The 21518-nt window shown below is 33.6% G+C and overlaps 1 protein-coding gene across 1 annotated transcript; it reads right to left on the bottom strand.

Moving 5' to 3' along the window:
• Positions 1 to 443: 443 nt before the first annotated feature.
• LOC118196780 (uncharacterized) lies at positions 444 to 21518 on the bottom strand. The gene is made up of 4 exons (XM_085826079.1): positions 21383 to 21518; positions 14932 to 14993; positions 11032 to 11188; positions 444 to 571 (listed from the first exon to the last, which is right to left on the bottom strand). Exons 1-4 carry the CDS (start codon positions 21462 to 21464, stop codon positions 444 to 446), a joined length of 429 nt encoding a protein of 142 aa, XP_085682205.1. The 5' UTR covers positions 21465 to 21518.

Raw genomic sequence — 21518 nt, 5'->3', positions numbered from 1 at the left:
TGCAACACTAACCTCCGAGCAGAAGGCGTAAGAACAGTAATATAATTGTAATACTAGGTGAAAGCACTTCACCCTCTAAAAGCTTTTTTCAGCAAAATGTTTTGGCTTGCTAAACGGTCTTTTAATGTCTCTACAAAAAACCACTGCCGCAGATTAAGGTCAGGTATGTTTGGTGGTAGATTGTTTAGGCTGATTTGTTGACGAAGTTTAGCACAGGGCGTGTCTGAAAGTGACCAGAAAGCGTTGTTTCGCATGAGAATTTCTCTGCTTTTAAAACGGCGTACGGACGGATTACACTTTCTCTTGCATTGTCGAAATAGCAGTCTGGTAGTTGCCTCAATTTGTTGAATAACAAAGAAGATGGCTGTCATGTTAGCCTGTCATAAAATTTGATGATGCTTTATGGAATTGGAGCAGATGTTATGAGTTTCTGTGAAAGTAAATCATTTGGCGAATTCCTTATGTGCTTTCACATGGAAATTCCAGTCCGGATCGAGGGTTACGAAGGACAATTCGGCGCAAATTGCGCCATTTTCTGTAATCAAATTTGATGGGCACTGCCAGTGCTCTCCTAAGGCAAAAAAGGTTTAAAAATGCTTTATGAAGAACAAAAAGGCAATAAAAAAGTGAAATAAAATATGGAAGGTTTCCGGTTTAAAATTACGTCCAAAGAGGCGATTTTTTGTGTGTTACCTTTATTTATCAATTATCATGTACAGTTTTGTGATTTTTTTAAGTGAAAATAGGTCGATGTGTACATGGATACCGTGTTTGTGCAATTCTTTGACTTGTTATTTTCAATTTTGCGATTTTTAGAAACGCACGAAGCAGTGGGGGATTCTGCACTTTCCCCTAGACTTTATTTAATTTAATAATACAAAGAAAAATACACATTGATAATTGTTTTTATGGTACATTATTGGTATTATACAGCTGAGGAAGGTTTCAAGAATATAGATATATTCGTAGCATTTTATAGCATTTTAATGTAAAACTTTAACACTACTATTAACGGAGTAAATAAAAGTTAACAAACAAAATTTTTCTTTGCAACATTATAGGATGTAACTCGTTTTGGCCACAGAAACTTGTAGAGACATTATGTATTTTTGGAAGCAGGTAAGATGAAAAATTAGCAACACATTCGCTGGGAATCGAACCGCGGACCTTTGGAATACGCGCCCAGCGTGCAGACCACCACACCACGAAGGGATGCCAAGAAGGCGAAAGAAATACCTTATAAACTTATCTAGATACTACTAATGAACCTGGAGACTTCTCGCACAGGCGTGAAATAATTACCAGCACAGAAGAAGGGTGAAAATAACCCTTTATCATTCTCAAACATGAACAGAAAGGCACGTACTTCTTGCTTTACAATAACACCGAAAACTTGTGGTAGAACTTAAGAGCGTTTTATTCAAATGGCCAAAAGGCGTATCAGCGAGATCAGAAACGAAACTTGCTCTGGCTAGCGAAACCCCGTTCCGAATAAACTCCAAGATTCACCCGTTTAAATAATCACTTCATTTAACTTAATTAGCATCCTGGCGAGGAAATGTGAGGAGAAGTTGAGGAGTTCAGGAAAGATTACACAATCTGAATAATTCGTTATTTCAACTAAAGGAAACCCTGCAACATGTCTTGACATTGTTATGAATTGTTGACAACTTTGTTATGAATTGTTTTTACTTCCTTGTACGAAGTAAAAAGGAAGTATTGTAATCGCGAAAAATTTCAGGCTTCATAATTTCAACGAAAATATCCATTTTGACCGCTATCGAATGCAATTTAAAGATGCTTTTTCGTGACATCCATACGTAAGGACAGAAAATAAAGGACTCTTTTCTCCCCCAAAAATTGTAAAACTGATTTAAAATGAATTCTGAAGAGAATTTTTCGTGGCGTCTGTGAGTACGTACGTATGTATCTCGCATAACTCAAAAACGAGTAGCCTCAGAACGTTGAAATTTTGTATATGGGACTCCTATAACATGTAGATGTTGTGTACCTCGTATTTTGGTTGTAATCGGCCGCACCAAAGGTATATAAATATATATATATATATCCTCTCTGTTACTCGGCTCAGTGATCTCAGTTTCTTTATTCTTATATGTTTCTAAATTGCATATTTGTTTTGCTTTAAAAATGATTGAATCATGTTGTTCTAATCTTCCTGTTAAGGATTTTATGCCTTTAGTAAATCTGTATGCAATATTTTTAGAATTATTAACAATTTTAAAGTTGTTTATGTGCCGCTAAGCCTAATAATTTTTTGATGGCTGCTATTGTTTGTTTACATTTGAAACAGCGTAATATTGGATTTGTTGCCAATCTAGAGAAACTTAGATTCGCAACAACAAAGATAACGCCTTCATTTATTATTGCAAATTAAATCATGCTTAATCCTTTCTGGAATTTTTTTTGAGGAAATAAGTATTTAAGATTTACTTACGTAATTTTTAATACATATATTTAGAGTTTTATGTAATTTTGCCTTGTCGCGAAGTCAGAACTGAATTAATTGAATGAGAAATACTCAATCGTCTGTGAAAAACTGTTGCTTTTTTGTTTTGTTTGCTTAATTTCTGTTATACATCGTTCTAGCTTTAATATAGTATTTGAATAGATAATGTGGCAACGATCAGATAATTCTTTAAACGATATAAATTTTGTGCATTCTGAGTTGAACGAAAAATAATACTGTTAAGTGAATCTAGCGCCAGAGTGTCACTATGGTAAACAAATATAGTGAATTTGAAAGAGTGCATTTATTCTATTATGGTTTATGCGCTATCGACGAGGTAGATTTAATTCAATCCTTAAGTGAAATGCAAGGAAAAATGCGCATAATTTAATATTCCAGTCACGTGATTTCATGTGTTAAATTATACGGAAAGGAAGTCATGTGGTGTACACATCAAATGTTTTTTTAATTGTGCTTTACAAATTTTCGTTTTGTAGGTATTCACTTCTCATTTGTCGCTGTGTATTTCGTTCACCTTAACACCAAAATTTTTGCTACTATATTATTGTTCTGCTGTTCAACATCAAGTACTATTTCAGTGGGAAAATTTGCATAAGTGGGAGGATTTGCATAAGGAATGCAGAGTGCCGCGCAGGCGGTATCGTGGTTAGGGAAGCCTGACTGCGATACCGAAGGGCCCGGGTTCGAATCCCGGAGGAGGCATGGTTGTAATTGTCTGTCCCTTCATAGAAGCCAAAGGTGGCCCACCTGTTGGATGCCTCCATAATAAAGAGACCACCACATCTGGCGTTGGAAGTGGCCGATGTCGACATAGGCAAGTGTCCGCCATTGGAAAAAAATAAAAGGAATTCAGAGTAAAATATCAACTTGTTTGATACAGTATTCATGGAAAAGTAATACTATGAATTACAAAGAAAGTTGTGCATAATAAATTAAAATAAACATGAAATTTAGATATTAGTTTCAAATAATATAAATATCATAAGCTGGTTTCACTACAAACATGGCTCATGTATTTCAGTCAAATCATTTCCTTGAATTTCCGTAAGAAAACTTTTTTCGAAAGATACTTTAACTGCATCACTTCTGAAAATCACAGTTCCTATACCATGTATAGGCAATTTCGCTTCGGAATTTGCTGCAAGACACCTATAGATATAGACAATGATTTCCTTGATTAATTCATTTACTTTGTGTCTGGAGATGTGGCAACGCTGTGCGATAGTCGAAGGATTGAGAAAGGTGATTGGAGGAATATCTGCAAGAAAAATATCCCTTGAAAGAGCTGATTTATTTTCCAATAAAATAACAGTGATATAAACATAATGCCATTTTACACTCTTTTCCAAAAAATCGAAGCACCATGAAGGAAGTGGTTGTTTTTGATGAAATTGAATATGAGTATAGCTCATACACAGGCAATAAAATGATTAAAAAAATCTAGGTCATGTTACCTGTTCACGGCTCACAATCACCCATTGAGTGTTCAAATTAGTAGTTGGTCGAACCGCCCCTGGCGGCAATGCATGCTGGAATTCATCGAGGCAAGGAGTGGTAGAAGTTCCTAATGTCATCCTGCGACACATTCTGCCAGGCATTCATCCGTTGCCGCTCCAGATCTGCGATATTTCGTGGTGCCCGAATGTGGCGGCTTACCATGTCCCAGATATGCTCGATTTAGGGAAAGGTCTGGTGACCTTGCTCGCCAAGGAAGAGTATCAACCACACGGAGACAGTCCAAGGATAAGCGAGCGGTATGTGGCCTGGCATTATCTTGTTGAAAAATTGCCCCAGTACGAAGTGCGATGAAGGGTAATGCAATCGACCTCAGGATGGTATCAGCATATCGTTAAGCTGTTAAAGATGTACGGAGGATGGCTAAAGATGACCTGCTGTCATAAGAAATAGCGCCCCACACCATCACACCAACGGTTATGGCTGTATGCGTTTTTAAAACAAAGGCTGGTAGAGACCTTTGGTCCCGTCCTCTCCAGACACGAACACTGTCATCTGCTTCAAGACTGAAGCGGGATTTATCCCTGAACACTATACGATGCCAGTCTGATGGCAGCCAGCCATGATGATCGACTGCGACACCACTACAGACGACTCCGCCGATGTTGTGGGGTCAAAAAGCAAACGTCTTAAAGGCCTCTGTGAGCGTAACCCCGCCTCAGACAAGTGCCGTGAGATGGTGGACGGTACCACGGGAGGTATAGACGTGGCTGTAGTGCGTTGAATAGTCGACAATGATACCATTGAGACGATTCGGGCCTGGCGAACAATCATCCTATCTTGCCTCGCGTTTGTGCTCCTTGGCATTCCAGAGCCTTCATTTCGTCGGCAACTTCCTTGTAGCAACCATTGCTGCCAACCTCTTTGCACAGCAGTGTCCGGACGCTGCAGGTGGCGGTCTATTGCTCGGTATGACCACTCAGCTTCTCGAAGCTACAATGAAATCACGTTCGAAGTCGTTTAGTTGTCCGTAAGGTCTTTGATATCGTCGTAATGGCATCTTTAGTTGTTTCTCTACGGAATTACAATGGCAGCAACAAAAAAAGATAAATTTTCCGCCTCTGTTACTGGTTTTATACTTTGCGAATTGAGAACTAGAAATGCGCGCTATGATGGCAATTCCTGTTCATTTGCTTTGAAACTTTAATCATTTTCATGTTCGATCAAGATGTTTTTGCATACCAAATTTCGTCACGATCGCAAAAGTCCTTCTTGGTGCTTCGATTTTTTTTTTTTTTTTTTTTTTTTTTTTTTTTTTTGCGAAAGAGTGTATTATATATGTTACGTTTATAACATCCTTATTATAAACACAACACCATTACAGATTTAATAATGCTAACCTAATACCATTATTGTTGTTAAATGTATTATAAATTGCTATTGTTTATATTGATTGTAATCCCATGCAACTTATAGTAATTGAACTTTAGGTTATTGCAAGAAGACGTCGTATGATATCGGTAACTGAATATATACCGTAACTGAATTTGAATCGTGACGTGTGTCATAAGATTTTACACGAAGATTTAGGGAAACGGAAACTTAACGCAAGAATCGTCTCTCACTGACTTTATATCTCTAGATCTAAACATTTATATCTCTAGATACGAGACTGTGTATCTGAAATTCTAAAGACATGCTCTTTTTTAAATATTTTGTGATATTGCTGTTTGTTTGAATTTTATGGTTTTAAGTGCGAAGAACATATTTAATAAATAAGCGTAACACACAAAATGTTAAGAAAATCCTTTGGGCGTAATATAAAATCTGAAAGCTGTCGGATTTTTTATTTATTTATAATGTACTGTATATAAAATTAAATTTTTTTTTATTGATTTCTCCCCGATATTTTTAATTTTTTATTGGCAGTATTTATAGCGCTTATCTCACAAGTATCGAGCTTACTAACATTTTATGAACAAATTCATGTTACGAACGGTCGTTCGGAACCTAACTAATTAGTAAGGTGAAGAGAGTGTGTATCTTTTCTTTCATGTTTTATTTCTTGTGTTTGTGCTTCAACGTGCCCATACATTCCCTATAACATAAATGTTTCTTGGAAATTTATTCTCTGAACTCTGTACAGCATTGTATGTAAAGGCTTGCAGATTTTCTTTTTATAAAGAATTCATCTTGATGCTAAAATTTATTTGTTTTTGAGAGCATACACAGGAAGAGTGGTAGAATGTTTTGACGAAAGGTGTAGAATTTAGTTTAATTATTATATTCTCTAAACAATTAAAACTTTTATCATGTTGATAAACTTTATTTACTTACGACTGCGCAAGAACGGAGTTAATTCTGAAAGCTGATTTTATATTACGCCCAAGAGGTCTTTTTTTAATTTTTGGTTGTTACCTTTATTTATTAAACATCATGTTCTTCGCACTTAAACCATAAAATTCAATCCAATAGCAATATCGTAAAATATTTAAAAGGTGATATCTTTAGAATTTCTGTTACAATCTCGCGAGCTGAAGATAAAAATGTTTTTTTTTTCCTCCTCCCTCCCCCGTACATGTTCGCTCTGAAATCGTTGAGTTTGTTGATCAAAAATTCGTTAAAGTGTTACAAAATATGAAATCGATAATAAAACAAATTCCAAATTAGAGCTTCCATATGCTCATATTCTGTGGAGCATTACGTTATTCAAAATTGGATGGCTCTAGGTATTGTCATTTTATTGCAATGCGAGAAACATACATACATTTATGCAAATTCTTCATTATTTAATTCCTTTAAATAGGACACAGGCGATAATATTGGGTGACAACAATTTGAAAAGTGATTCGCTATGTATAGTGAATTGCCGCAATATGCCAAAACGAAATTAATAGAGCTTCTGGGCTAACGACCCTTGGACTAAGAAAAACCTTTTTTTTTTTTTTTTTTTTTTTTTTTTTTTTAAATCTATTTTTTTAGGACACTCATTCTATAGAATAGTAGTACTTCAGAGAAAAGAAAATCTAGACAAAAGCGAAGATTCAAAATTTTTGTTCGAATTTTTGAATAGAATTTGCGTGCAGTATATATTTCGCAAAAATTCTAATAGCATAAAAGTATATATAAATATGGAAAAAATGCATAAATTTTGATAAAAGTTAAAAAATAATTCGAAAATATCTGAAAATTATGGATTTATTCAACATCACAGAAAAATTTAATATCCATTTCTTTTGCAAGATCTCTGAAAGAATCCATTAGAAGAATCTCTGAAATTCGTGAAAACAATCAGGAAAGATCGTGCGACGTTAAAATTACTGCTTAAAGAAGTAAGGCAATTTATTCAACTAAAAATGATTTTTTTAAGAAAACTGTTTAAAAATCTATTTTTATTAAAATTTTTTTGATTGCAAGATAGTTTGTCGCTATTAATGCAATATTTAGTTTCCTTTTCCTTCTTCTTTTTCCTTCATTTATCTTATCTTTCCTTTCTTTTTTCTTTTTCCCTTGAAATATGTGTAATTACATTACAATGTGAAAAGAATGAAAAGCGCCATCTATCGTTAGGAAGCGGAATGATCGTTATGAAGATCTAAAAAGCGAGGGAAGTCTTTACTTTTATTTACACAATTTTTGATATTTTCCTACAAACAATTAACTAACAATTTTTTAATTAAAAAAATTAATAATTTTAAAAATTGTACTATTTAACACTTAAAAATCGATCCTTATTCCGAATGTAAAAGAATAAATACTTAAAAAATCTTATTTCGATTGTAAAAAAAACTTAATTTTGTTACTGTTAATAATCCTTGTTCACATAAAAGGTTAAATTTCTAATTTACGCCTAAGATTTAAATGTTTATTTTACATTAACCATTCTCAATGATTCTTCTTCTAAATGAATTATTTTGAAAGTATCAGTTTTTAAAATTGAGTTATGTATTTCTTAAGAATTTCAGTTAGAAATAAGCATAATTTAAACTAGCTTGTTGGTATGAATTCATGTTAGGAAGACAGTGGTACAGAGTGAAAATATGTCTATACATACCATACGCCTGTCCATAAAATCCTTGCACGAGCTTTATTTTGCAACTGTTGGTCTTACATGTAGCCCAATGTAAAAATGTTTTAAATCGAGCAAATATTTTTTCTTTTACCCTTTTGAAATTAAAAAAAAATCTGATGTGGAATCCACATGACTCCAGTGTACGGCCTATTAAATTACACACATATTTTGCTGCAAACTTATTTTGTCGAATTGTTCTAACTTAATTAACAGATTCTTTAAGGCCAGTGCAAATTTGAAATTAAATATGGCAGTCAATTTTTGTACGGAAGTCAAACTTCTTATATATATATTTTAAATTTAAACAAATTTAAATTTAAACGAGTATAAAACTCCCCCTGTATTAAAACGCGCGTACTCCTGTTTTTACTTTTTCAGCGTAGCTTTCTCTTAAAACTCGTCGCGGAAGCATTGCAAGAGAAAATGAAACAATTTTTATTACAATTCTACTAAAATTTAGCAAATTAAATATAAAATCTGTAACAATAGATATGTATATTCCACAAAATAATTTTAAAATAGCATATTTTTAAAATCTCCGATACAGTTTCGCGCACTGGAGATAATTTTTTTTTCCCTATTTGTCCTAATTCAATCCTCACTTTTTTAATATGCTAGTTGTACTTGTCATTTTCTTTATTAAAAAGTCAAATTTTTATAACTTTCTTTGTTTGGATATTAATTTTTTTAATATAAAATTTGTCTTGATCAGAATGTAATTTGAGTTTTTATCATTGTGTTCTTTGAAACAGAGAAAGTCGACACACACACACACACACAAAAAAAAAAAAAAAAAAAAAAGTACTTTTCCGTCTTGCCGGCGCAAACGATAAAGTCGCCAGTAATGGTACAACTGAGGCCAAACGGAATATCTTCGCTGGTAACCTTTTACACCTCATTTTCGAAACAAGTCGCAGCTATTTCTTACCAGATTGATTGTTTCTTTCAATACTGGCATACAACTACATAGAATATTTACAAAGATAATTAAATTTTATGCCCTAAGACTATTTGCGGTAACTAAGTCAATTAGGATGCAATCACACCGCTCACCCGAAGGCGAAAATATAGAAAAGGCAAAGTTAAGGGTTAAATTCATCCATTCTAATGAGAATGCACTAGCGAAGTAAAGCACTACGGTTTTGCATAATTTCTCAGTAAGCTATTTGTAGGAATTGAAATAATTCTTGCATTTAAACTTGTATTCAAAATTAAGATTTAACTTCAAATTAATGTAGATAATTACTGAGAGAATTATATTTTTGTAGCGTAGTTTACGTGAAATGAGATCACTTGTTGTCACGTGATACGAACCGGCGAATCAGGATGTTGAACCATGATAGCATAGTAAATTCTTAAATTGTCTTTTTACAAATTTATTGTCTTTATTATTACAAATTATAAACCATATTAAAATGTTTATGCCTTCAAAATAAAAAATTCTTAGAACTAACATTTGTTAACATATTTTATGTGTATACTGTATGTTGTCGTCAACAAAGTCTGCTTGGAGAGATTTGCGCCGGCGAAACGGAAAAGTACCCCCCCCCCCAAAAAAAAAAATATGTGTGTTTACATGTTTTTAATATTTTTACGGACACTTTTAATGCTTCATTTTTAAGACTTTTATTAAAAAATTTGAATATCCCTCAGATTTCGTGCGATTAATAATGTTTTTTAATACAGAATTTTCAGTATTTTTGCTAGAAAAATTGTAATCCCCGTTAGAAAGTTTGAGCCTGTAAATAAAAGGAGATTTTTTTAAATTATTAAAATTGTTAAATTATATATTTATTTTTAAATCGTTGTTTGCTTTATATATTTTCATGATGGAAAAATTAGAATTCGGTTTTGTTACCATCAAGTTGTCCTAATTCTAGTATTTATGAAGTGCTCATGTGGATGTTACTGATCTTCACACGAGTAGTTCGTAAATACCCGAGTTTGCATTGGAAAATTTATAAATTACTCAGTTGAAAATGCCCTCGGCATAATAAATATAACATATATAATAATGTTAAATATGGTTTTACACTTGCACATTGAATGACTTTAAACGAAAGGGAAAAAAATTCCCCATAGTTGTCCTTTTTTTTTTAACCCAAAAGGGCTATTAATTTCATTTTGGCATTTTGCGTTGATTCACTTTTAAACTGTTGCCACCAAATATTACAGCCTTGTATTTAAAGAAACTAAGTAATGAAGTATCTGCATAAATGTATGTTTCTAGCATAGTGAAAAAACGACAGTACCTAGAGCCATCCAATTTTGAATAATGTAATCCTCCACCAATTATGGGCATCTGGAAGCCCTAATTTAGAATTTGTTTTATTATCAATTTCATATTTTCTCAGACATTAAAGAATGTCTGATTAACAAACTCAGCGATTTCAAAGCGAGGAATGACAACTCTGTACATAAAAGAAGAAAAACATTTTTATCTCCAGCGAGCGAGACTCTTAAGTATCGGAGATTCTTAAGGTATGCTCATTTAAAAATTATTTTGCGGTATTGCTGTCGAATTGAATTTTATGCTATAAGTGCAAAGAATATGATATTTAATAAATAAAGGTAACACGCAAAATGTTAAAGAAAGCCTGTTTAGGCGTAATTTAAAGTTTGAAAGCTATCAGATTGTTTTTCATTTTTTATTTAATATTATTTTTGTTTTTACCGACTACTCAAAGCCGTAAGTCTTGAGCTTCCAAAGTAAACATCTCGATCAGTATTTGTTATTAGAGAATCAAACGCTTTGTATTTTATTTTTTAGAATGTGTTTAAATATTACTGTAGCGGCTGAACAAAGGCGTAAATTTTTATATTGCTCAAATTTTTAAAAATTGATTTCTTTTAGAAAAGGATAAATCATGAATATGTCTCGTTTAAAACCTTTTGTAATTAATAACATATAGATCTACTTACATCAGCTGTCGATAACATGAAAGTTGCTTTAGAACTTTTAAGGATACGACGTATTTATTTATATATGTCAGTAAATCTAAGTAATGTTACATACCTTCTGCTCTAGAAGGCTTTATTCTGAAATATAAGCACATTTGTGAGGCAGCGTAGAACATTGGTGTTCTCTTGAAGAGATATCTTAATGGATTATGTGCGAGCGGAATTTTCGTCTCTTTGACACAAAAGGTTCCGATTTGGCGGATTACAACACTCTGCATGAAAAGAATGAAACAGAAGTATTAAAATTAGTGCTCGAAACACGATAAATGTTTAAGTATTGACTCTTAATTTCTATTCAAGCGATCTTGGGTGAATCATTCACCCAAGATCGCTTGAATAGAAATTCAACAATTTTATAAAAAGTATATCCCTTTTAAGCTAAATCACTTTGGTTTCAAAATCGATTCGTCTATCATTATATATTCTATTTCTATTGATTATTACTTCATTTATGTAACTTATTAAGTTTTTATTATTTTAGTGTAAAACTCGATAAGTATAACCTAAAGTAAATATTAGCCACTTTCAGAGCTTAAATTGCACTTCTTAATTTTTGGGATAAATCGTAGTTCTAGCTGGAGTGCACCGGAGCTCTAAATAATAAGGCTCCAGAACTTCTTTAATGTAACTGAACTACAATTTCAGTATTTTAAAAGTAAAACTATAATAAAAATCGATTCTAACTTCTGAAATGCTTGCTTTTCGTTCCTTGGGAAACAAACCCTTGGATGGAGGTCGGGACTTTAAAGCAAAAAAAAGCCCCTATCCAATTGTAAAAGGCTTCTTCTCCAAAAAGTACAATGAATTTTTGACAGCGGGTAAATTTTTCGTTCCAACCTTAGCGTAATCCCGCGGAAAAGAGCACATTCATAACTTTTTGGAACAACGGGTAATAACCAAACACGGGAGTTGAAAATTGTCACGTGTTACTTTTTTCTCGCTAACTCTCGGATTCGGTGAACTTTTGTTTTCATACCTACCGGTCATCCATGAAAATTTTCTCCTTGTTCTCTTACTGTTTTTAACATTCTCTCTAGTTTAATTAGTGAAGCTTAATCATTTTAACGTTTACCATTGGTGTGCTAGATAAAGAATGGTCTCTGTTTCTATCATCCCTTGAAGTAATGCATTATATTCAAAGCTTAAATTAAACCGCAGACCAGTTAAGCTATTTCTTATTTTTTTGTGTGAAATTGTAATTTCGACCGAAACCTAAATAAGTAAAGGTCCAGTACTTTATTTTAATATTTAATTGTTTACCACTTATTTATTAACTTATTATATTGTTTCGAAATGTACCGGCGCGGTAAGATGGCTTCCCCGCAAAGTAGTTTTAGGGTTGCCATAAAATCGCAAGGGAAGGCAGGGTTGCCACATTTGGCGACAAAATTGGCGATATGCCATGGACGGATGGAGAACCTTCTGAAATGAATTCTTACCGGTTTAGCCCAGAATGTTCTCGAACACAAGCCGAAAGCTATATAAACCCTGCTGGTCCCCAGTCAGTTTGTGTCTCAGAGTGTGCCTCGTTGAGAGGGCGAGTAAGAGTGTCTCGTCTAGAGTGCGAGATAGTCAGTATCGAGTTGGTGTCTCGTCTAGCGAGTTAATCTCTGAGGAGTCGATCGAGTTGACAGCCGGGCAGCGAGTGCCTAGTGGGTCGTCGAGTTCATCGAAGGAGTCTCTTAGTGTATCGCCGTTAGTGCATCATCGAGAGAGCGTGTTGGGCTCCGGGAACGACTGAACGAAGAGTCGGAAGCCATGCTCTGTTTGTCGTCGAGTGTATCGCGAGTTGTAGCTTGCAGAGTCTCGAGGGTACGTGGAGTTCCGAGAACGACCGAGCAGAGTCTGGAGCTGTACTATGGTGCTTTGCAGTGGAGCTGTCTCCACCGTGATAGCCTGATAACATGAAAGCTCTATCGCTGATCGTATCAGCGTTTTTATAGTAGTTTATAGACGACTGTAAAACGTGTTTTGGAGCTGTCCTGACAATACTGGCTAATAAAGTGTGTTTCGATACTTCATCAAGTAGTGTCGTCATTATTCACTCCAAATCCTCATGAGCCCCGTACGAACGTGAAGGAAGAAAATAACGTAACAACTGGCGTCAGAAGAAAGAAAAACGCAACAATATTCTTATTCATCTCTTTACATTTTATTAAATTTTAATATTGTTTAATCATTCTATATTACATATTTAATTTTAATAATTTTTTAATTGGTTAATTATTTTACTAGTCATTTTGTTTATTTATTTTTGATCTTCTTTTCTGACAGTCTTCCATAAGGTTCCGATACTTCAAAGTTTAGAAATTAGACCCTAGCCTCTTTCCGTTAGGAAAGGTGTTGATAGCGTGCTGTTGTGGAATATGTTGTGGATATGTTTTTCTATCCACAACATATTCCACAACAATAACTTTTATGATTTCATAAAAGTCAAGTTGAAAAACTTAAACAATATTTTTTCTCTTTAACACAAAATAATGCTCCTTATGAAACTACAGTACAATTAACTATGTTTTGCGGCTTCTCAAATGGCTTTTATGTAAAAGATGATACAGACCAGCATTTGCTCTAAAAATTAAAAACAATCATTTTTGACACTTGTTTCACTAAAGTCGAACGATCTGATAGCACTCATTAAAAGATTCACAAGAAAAAATTTACTTAACATGTAGACTATGCAAACAAACAAAAAAAAGGAGGGGGTTACAGTTCTATATTTCCAGTTCTACTGGGGCGATTGACGAAATTTCATGTTCATGAATTTTTCATGTTCCGAACGCACGAATTAGGATATGTATTTTATTTATGTATAGCATTGTTCTAATATAGGTATCTTGTCATTACGACTCATATAATGCCAAATTGCCAAGTTTTGTAAAAATCGCACGAGCAGTTATTAAAAACTTAGCTCTCAAAATTTTAGCTTCTCAATGTTAATTGAATTTGATACATATTTATTAATATCTCTTTTTTATTAAACTTACTTGATTCCTTCTTCCAGAACTTGAAATTTAGGTTCATTCTAAATAAATCTGGCCCATTTTTATGGTTTCTTTTTTAAAATTGTATTTTAAAATAATTTTCATAAATTTGTCGAAAACAATTTTGAATTCCAATGTATAACATTTTTACCATCGTCTTAAAGCAGATCCTGCAAAAAATTAGTTTTTTATTCAAAATTTCCCAAGATATACGTGAATTTATATTTTGGCGCGTTTTGAAATTTGGCGTATTTATTATAAGCGATAATAACGAAAATGTGGCTTTACGCACTTAAAATTATTTGAATTATTTCTTAAAAATTATTTGAAAGAATGAACGAAGGACCTTTTTCCCGCTCGTGCGTCATTGAAAAAAAAAAAAAAAGAAAAAGAAAAAAAAAAAAAAAAAAGAAATAGATTACTATAAATTAAAAATTTCACCAAGTGGCGCAGACTGAAAAAAGTGCACCAAGGTAAATTTTTGAGTTTCTCCGTAAATTTCGCACCAAATTTTACAAAATTTAATATTAAGCATAATTTGAGAAGTAGAATCGAAATGTGGAAACAAATTGGCATATCATTTCAGAAAAAGTCTGATTTTGTGTCAGAATATCTATATTAGAATAACGCTATATGTAAATTTAATAACGCTATATGTAAATTAGAATAACGCTATATGTAAATTTAATATATAACCTAAGTCGCTCTTTTGAGACATGAAAAACGCAATTCGAATTTCGTTAATCGGCCGCGTAGAACGGAAGATATAGAACTCTCCTTTTTCTATTTTTCGCAGTGTATCTGTTCAAGCCTGGTTATTTAGAAAAGAATTATAAAAATATTTTTGAAATAAAATACAATATAAAAATACGTTTTATGTTTACAAAAATAAAACTGAAAGAATAAAATATATTTATTTATACTTTTTCCATTATGAAGTTAATAAAAAATAAAAAAGTAATTTTATTTACCTTGTTCTTGCAAATATTTTCATGAATGAAAACTTCTACAGTTTTCCAGACTTTTTCAGCATCTAAAAAATTATAAATGATGATTATTATAGGGTTAGATTATATCTGATAGATCAGTCTAATAATACTGATTTTCGATACATGCAATTTTCTCTGCATATTAAGATGTTTTCGTTCATCTTAACTCAAAGCCACTTTCTTTCGTTCATTATTAATAATTAGCTTCATGTATTTTTACGCAATGGAGCTAGTTTTCGCTTAAGATTTGGTTATGTAATATTTGTTGTTAAAAGGTAATTGAAGTGTGTGAATAAGTTTCTACCCTACTGTTAAAGATTCCAAAAAATTAAATCAAAGTTTATTGAATTATTAGTCCAAAGGGGCTTTGTCCCTGAAGGACTATTGTTTCCGTTTCGCGATTTTGCATTGATTCACTATAAATGTCCGTTGTACTTTTCAAACTGTTGCCAGCAAATGTTAGAAACCTGCATTATATTTGAAGATACTAAATAATGACATATCTGCATAAATATATATATATTTCTCGCATTGTGACAAAACAACGGTACCTAGAGCCATCGAATTTTGAATGACGTTATTCTCCTACGAATATGGGCATGTGGAAGCCTTAATTTAAAAATTTGAATTTGTTTTATGATCGATTTCATATTTTGTAAAACTTTAACGAATTTTTTATTAACAAACTGAAGGATTTCAAAGCGAGCCATGGCAACGTTTTACAGAAAAAGTATCTTTATCTCCAGCGGGTGAGACTGCATATCGGAAAATAGTTTTAAATTGAGCCTATTCTGGCTATCTGCCTTAAGGGAGGGATGCCTTCGTGGAGGACTCTTTAAGGGAAACCGGCTCGTATACACGTTACACGTGGGGAAAAGCACGAAAACACCCAGTCCGTTCGCGGGATTCGAACCACGGACCGAACTACCAGTATTCAGCGACGTTACCGCTCGGCCGCTGGTGGGGCCAGCAATTATTAAGAAACCTCTCTTACAAAAACTTAATATTACAAGGATGGCACGATAGTTAATACATTGCTTGTCTTCCAGAAGATGTAATACAGTCCGTAGAACGCCCAGGCATGCTACGTATCCAGTTATCGAGCTGATCTCGAGGAAGATAACCCCACTCAGGAAAGAAATGCTCTCCGAAGTTCCGGTATACATGTAGGAGGTGCTTGAAGGGCTGCAATTCGCACTGCTCTTTCTTGCCTTTATGCCACTTCCTGCCTAATACGGAGGCCCTAAAGGGTTACAGGCACCGTGTGATACGTCGTCATTGGATCATAGGACCGGTTAAATAAAATACTAGTATCCGTGGCTAAGCATAGCTGACGTATGATGCTGTGCTCCGTCTACAGTTTTTGACAGTTACTGGCAAATACCGGTCGTAATTCGGCGTTGTAACTTGGGGGGGGGGAAGGACCTATACGGTAACATCTACTGACATTTCCATCATTTTGGAATCGTTCCAAAGCCTAGAGATGACACTTTGAGCTATTCCAACTTCCTCGGATACTACCATCTGTGTACGCCCACATTCCAGTCGGCCGATAATTCTACCACGTAAAATATTATCCACATACGTTCCCTGCGGCATAACTATTCAGTTGTAACAATGAGCGGCTTACAGAACGCTTTCGAACAATTTTACTTCTTTGCTACCATTCCTTCAATACACTTCTCTCACACTCTCGTCATTGTGACGTACTATAGGCGCCATCTGATTGGCTTCCTGTAATTTGCATATTATTCTTGAAGATGTGGGCGATAATTCTACAGGTGAAAGTTTTAGTTTAGAGTTCGATTTCCATGTCATTCTGAATTATCCTTAATTTATGGACATGAGTGTAATTATCATTCTGAGAGAAAATACTGTAATCACTCCAGTAAGCCTTTTTTTGGCTACGAATGAGACCTGCGGAAGTTAGGACCTGAGAATGAACTTCGGATTTCGGGAAGAAAAGAACATTTAACAACCTTTAATCAATAAGAGGACCTTTCCTAACAGGACCTCCTCCGACGGAATACATAAAGGGTTTGGATTATCCTATTTTTAAATTCTTAATAAGCTGTAATGATGATGTGGCACTTGACTGGCGTCACCTTGACCGCACGTGGCATAGAAACTCCGCCATATTGGCAAATGTTTCTATATAAAATTTCCCTCAAACATATGGTTACAAATGATGGAAAAGTTGACTTAATAGCATATCTGTCTTTCTCCAAGTTCAGAAAATGCGACAATAAGAATATCCGCTCTTAACCATCATACTATGCAGGAGTGCCTTTAGAAAACACACTCAAATATCTCCGTTTATTGAAACAACCGTGACTTTTCTCATACCTACTCAAACTACGAACTACTTCATACTGTGCAATGTATGACAAATACATCAGTACTACGCACTCAACACTATGCACCATGGAATCAATTCATAAGCTGTGTCCTGCAATATGGACTGCACTATGAATGAACTTATAAACTGCGAACCGTGTAACAAAAACCAAACAAACAACGAACCACGTACCATAATCACTCCCCCCCCCACCAATAAAGCTCCAAACCGAAACACAAAAGAAATATGTATATTACATCTGTAAATAACATACAGAATATAATAAATACAATATGTATTTATCCATGCAAATGCAAAGTACCCGTGTAAAGTATACCTTACCTCAATATTGTCTGTAATGCAAATTATGCAATATTAATACGTAACTGCCATGTAAACAAATGCCCGAGCATGGCGTTAGCGTGCTCCGCGAAGGTGAACTTCCATAGATGGTTCGTGCAGTGAGGCGATACCAGTTTTTGTCCATGGCGATGTTTTAGTGCGCCTGTACATCTTTCTGTCTGTCTATATATTTATTTATTTGAACTATTACAGGAGTTCAAGGTAATTTCATATTTTCAGTTAAGACATATAAACCCAACCTGGTCATTTTTCAATTATCTCTACATATAATAAAAGAGTCTGTGTAGTGCTGCGCATAAGCTAATAGACCCAGGGCTACGAAATTTGGTGCATAGCTGCATCTAGACAAGAGCCAGTGCACCTCGAAGCGAGTTTTCAAAATTCGAAACATTTAAATTTTTTTTTTCCTTTTAACTCTTTTGATGAAATCGCATCATTTTGAATAGTTTCATTCTTTTAGAAATGTGGTTTTAGCGCCTGTTTTTCATTCAATTGTATACTGGACTGCCGACTGCTGAAAATCAGCACTGTTGCCACTCGGAAAAATGAGGGCGATCATTCTGTGCAGTTTTTAAATTGAATGTTTTTCTTGGATACTGGACGTTTGTCGAGAGAAGGCAACGGGAAGTTGGTTAATTTATTTATTAGGATAATTAATATTTCTATTAAGGGATATTGCTTAATTAATTGTAATTTTGTCATGTGTAATAATTTTTTTTTTTTTTTTTAAATTTGTGGGGGGTTTTTTAATGAAGTTTTTCTGCAGAGTGAAATTCTGCGCAGTTTTTAAAACTAACGTTTGGTGTTCTCTTCAGGCATTTTTCTGGTATATTTAAAAGCCAGACGAAGGCTGGCCGCGTGGCTGCTAGTATGAAAATAAAAAGAGCTACTTTTATGGCTCTCCCTTAACACGGTGAGCGCGGCGCCGAATTTGCTGTCCTTTCTGTTCAGCCGGCAGCGAGCTAAGCCGTATTTTTGTTTAGAATGTTTCTATACATTTCATTAAAACTAAATTTGATCACATTTCATTGGGACTATATCCAGCCAAACGAAAATTCCAGTGCCGGCCAAACGGAAAGTTCACTGCCGCTCCCAGGGACCGCGCCGGGCTCAACATGTTAAAAACTTTTAAAAGTGCGCGTTACATTATTATTTGCCGTTTTGCGTTCAAGATGGTTTATAATGGGGTTGATAAAATATGCATTTTTAATTATAATAAAAATTTCGATATTTGGAACATAAAGTAGCGAATAGTAACGTATTAAGGGCATTGAAAGAAATATGCAAATTTTGATGTTTATACCAGTCAGTTATAAAGAAACTGATTTTTGGAGATGAGTTGACATTTTAAATATACTTTAAGGTCATAATATTATAATCATTCTTCACACTAACATAATAAATGAATTTTGTAATCACTCTATCATTCGTATAATCATTCTTCACACTTAACATCAACATATTTTTGTAATCTAGCAGCTTAGAATTTTATAAAACAAACTGATAATCGCTGTTGCAAGTTATCGAAAAATAACCGAGATGTGTTTTGTGCGGAAATGCCACAAATTGCTATTACCTATATTAAATTGCTCTATCGAAAATCTCTGTGGATATAAACAAAAGCTGCACTGCTGCATTAAAAATTTGTATCTGGCAGCGGTGGGATTCGAACCCACGCCTCCGAAGAGACTGGCGCCTTAGACCGCTCGGCCACGCTATCGCTGCCAGTCCTTGTAGTTTTCCAATTCAAATTCCATTTAGATTGATAATGAGCTTTTAAAGGTTCAAAGATTTCGAAAATAGAACAAGGACACACCCGTATTTAATCGGAACTTACCGGAATAGATAAGAAGAGGAAACCTGCGTGAATATTTTATTCACTTCATTTAAGGCTTCCATTCCTTAAATACAAATTTGAAATACGTTTTATTTATTTTTCCCAATGTGTATAATTTTGATTGGTTTGGTAGAAGGTTTATTTTAGTTATGAAAAAAATATAAAATTAGTCTCAATAATAATTTGACAAATTTATTCGATCAAGTGTTCGGTAGAATATTTATTTCAGTTATGAAAAAATAGAAAATTAATCTAAAATTAAAAATCGAATTTATTCGATTATTCGAACAAATTTGACAAATTTATTCCATCAAGTGTTCGGTAGAATTTTTATTTCAGTTATGACAAAATATACTTGAAAAGGTTACGAATGCCATACGGCATCTGTAAGCGAATAAAAATTTAAAAGATTTATATTGATGAGAATAATAATTAAAAATAGATATCCGTTCATTACATAAAAGTACATTGTATAAGTATCCGTACGTTTAATATTGCATAAGTACAACGTACATTGCATTACATAAGTATTGGTGTACATTGTATAAATATCCGTACATGCATCTTAAAAATAAATTAAATATTAAAATAATTAATATGAAAAAATATATATTTAATTTAAAGAACTAAATTAGTAATTAAGCGTAAGCTAATATACCCAGGACCACGAAATTTTGTACATACGTGCATCTAAACAAGAAACAGTGCACCTCGAAGCGATGTTTCGAAATTCGAATCAGATTGTTTTTTATTTTATCTTTTTTGATGAAGTCGCATCATTTTGAATAGTTTCATTCTTTTAGAAATGTGGTTTTGGTAACAGTTTTTCATTGAATGCTTTGTATACTGGACTGCTGACTGTTGAAAATATGAGATAAAATATTGCTAATTATACACGCAACACGCAATCTTCTTATTTTGACGCGCATGTGTCTCGCGAGGCACAACAGAAAAGAACTTCCTTTATTTTTCCCCTTTCTCTCTTTATGAGCTAATGGCAAAGAGGTTTGTATATTTTGAATTATGCCATCCAGAAAGCACAATTTTGATCGGTTATTGCTTTCTGATGATAATTTCATTCTTTTAGAAATGGGGTTTTGGTAACAGTTTTTCATTCATTGCTTTGGATACTGGACTGTTGACTGTTTTCTCTTGCAAATATAAGATTTATTGCTTATTTCAATGTAATTTTTTTATATCATGTTTTCATTATATACAATTTTAATTATATAAAAAGTTTTACATGATTTTTTTTAGGAAACAAAAGTCCTTAACTTCTTTCGTACCATTTGAATTCTTAAGATTTTGCAACGGGAAGTTCGTTAATTTATTTATTAGGGTAATTAATATTTGTATTAAGGGATATTGCTTATTTCATTGTAATTTTTTTAGTATGTGATACATTTTATTAAATTTTTTTTGATAAAGTTGTTCTGCAGAGTAAATTCTGTGCAGTTCTTAAATTTAATGTTTGGTGCTCCCTTTAGGCATTTTTCTGGTGCATTTAAAAGCAGACGAAGACTGGTCGCGTAGCGGCTAATTTAAGATAGAGTTGTGTTTATCGTTCTAGGCTTATTATTCAATGAAAATTAGATTTATTTTGAAAAAAAATTAATACTTTGCGCTTTTTCGAATGGCAATAATTAGTATTATTTCACTGATTTCGAAAAGTAGTTTTCATCATGGATAGGTATTTTTATAAAGTAAATATCATGTGATAGGGTTACAAATCCAATATTTGAATAATCATTGTTTCTCTCTGAAAGAGTAGTCAATAATGTGGAACTATTTAATTACAGCATGCGTCTTGACAATGAGCAAGGATGTGAAGAATCATTGAGAAATTTCCTTGAATCATAAACCAGGAAGGTAAGAATTATTTCAAAAGAATTTACCTTCAATTGTTACCTCTTTCCCTATTGAAGTGTCAGGAAGCTTTGACGTTCCTCTTAAAAGTACCCGGATTGACTCCTCCATTCAGTTAAATGCACCGGGTTAACGAATTAAGATATTCTTTGCAGACGACGAACC

This window comes from Stegodyphus dumicola, chromosome 10 (genome assembly GCF_044657685.1).
Source record: "Stegodyphus dumicola isolate Sdum_Otavi_A_Nest chromosome 10, ASM4465768v1".
NCBI lineage: Eukaryota > Metazoa > Arthropoda > Arachnida > Araneae > Eresidae > Stegodyphus > Stegodyphus dumicola.
Note: the sequence above shows the minus strand (reverse complement) of the source record. Positions and strands in the feature narration are given on the sequence as shown.

Bases quoted from the DNA above. Each gene is read 5' to 3' on its own strand.
- LOC118196780 (XM_085826079.1), bottom strand. From the start codon at position 21,464: ATGGAGGAGTCAATCCGGGTACTTTTAAGAGGAACGTCAAAGCTTCCT. The intron at 14,994-21,382 runs GTAAATTCTTTT...ATAATTTTTTAG, and splicing joins GAAAGAGGTAACAATTGAAG to ATGCTGAAAAAGTCTGGAAA. The intron at 572-11,031 runs GTATGTAACATT...TTTTTGCCTTAG, and splicing joins AAAGCCTTCTAGAGCAGAAG to GAGAGCACTGGCAGTGCCCA.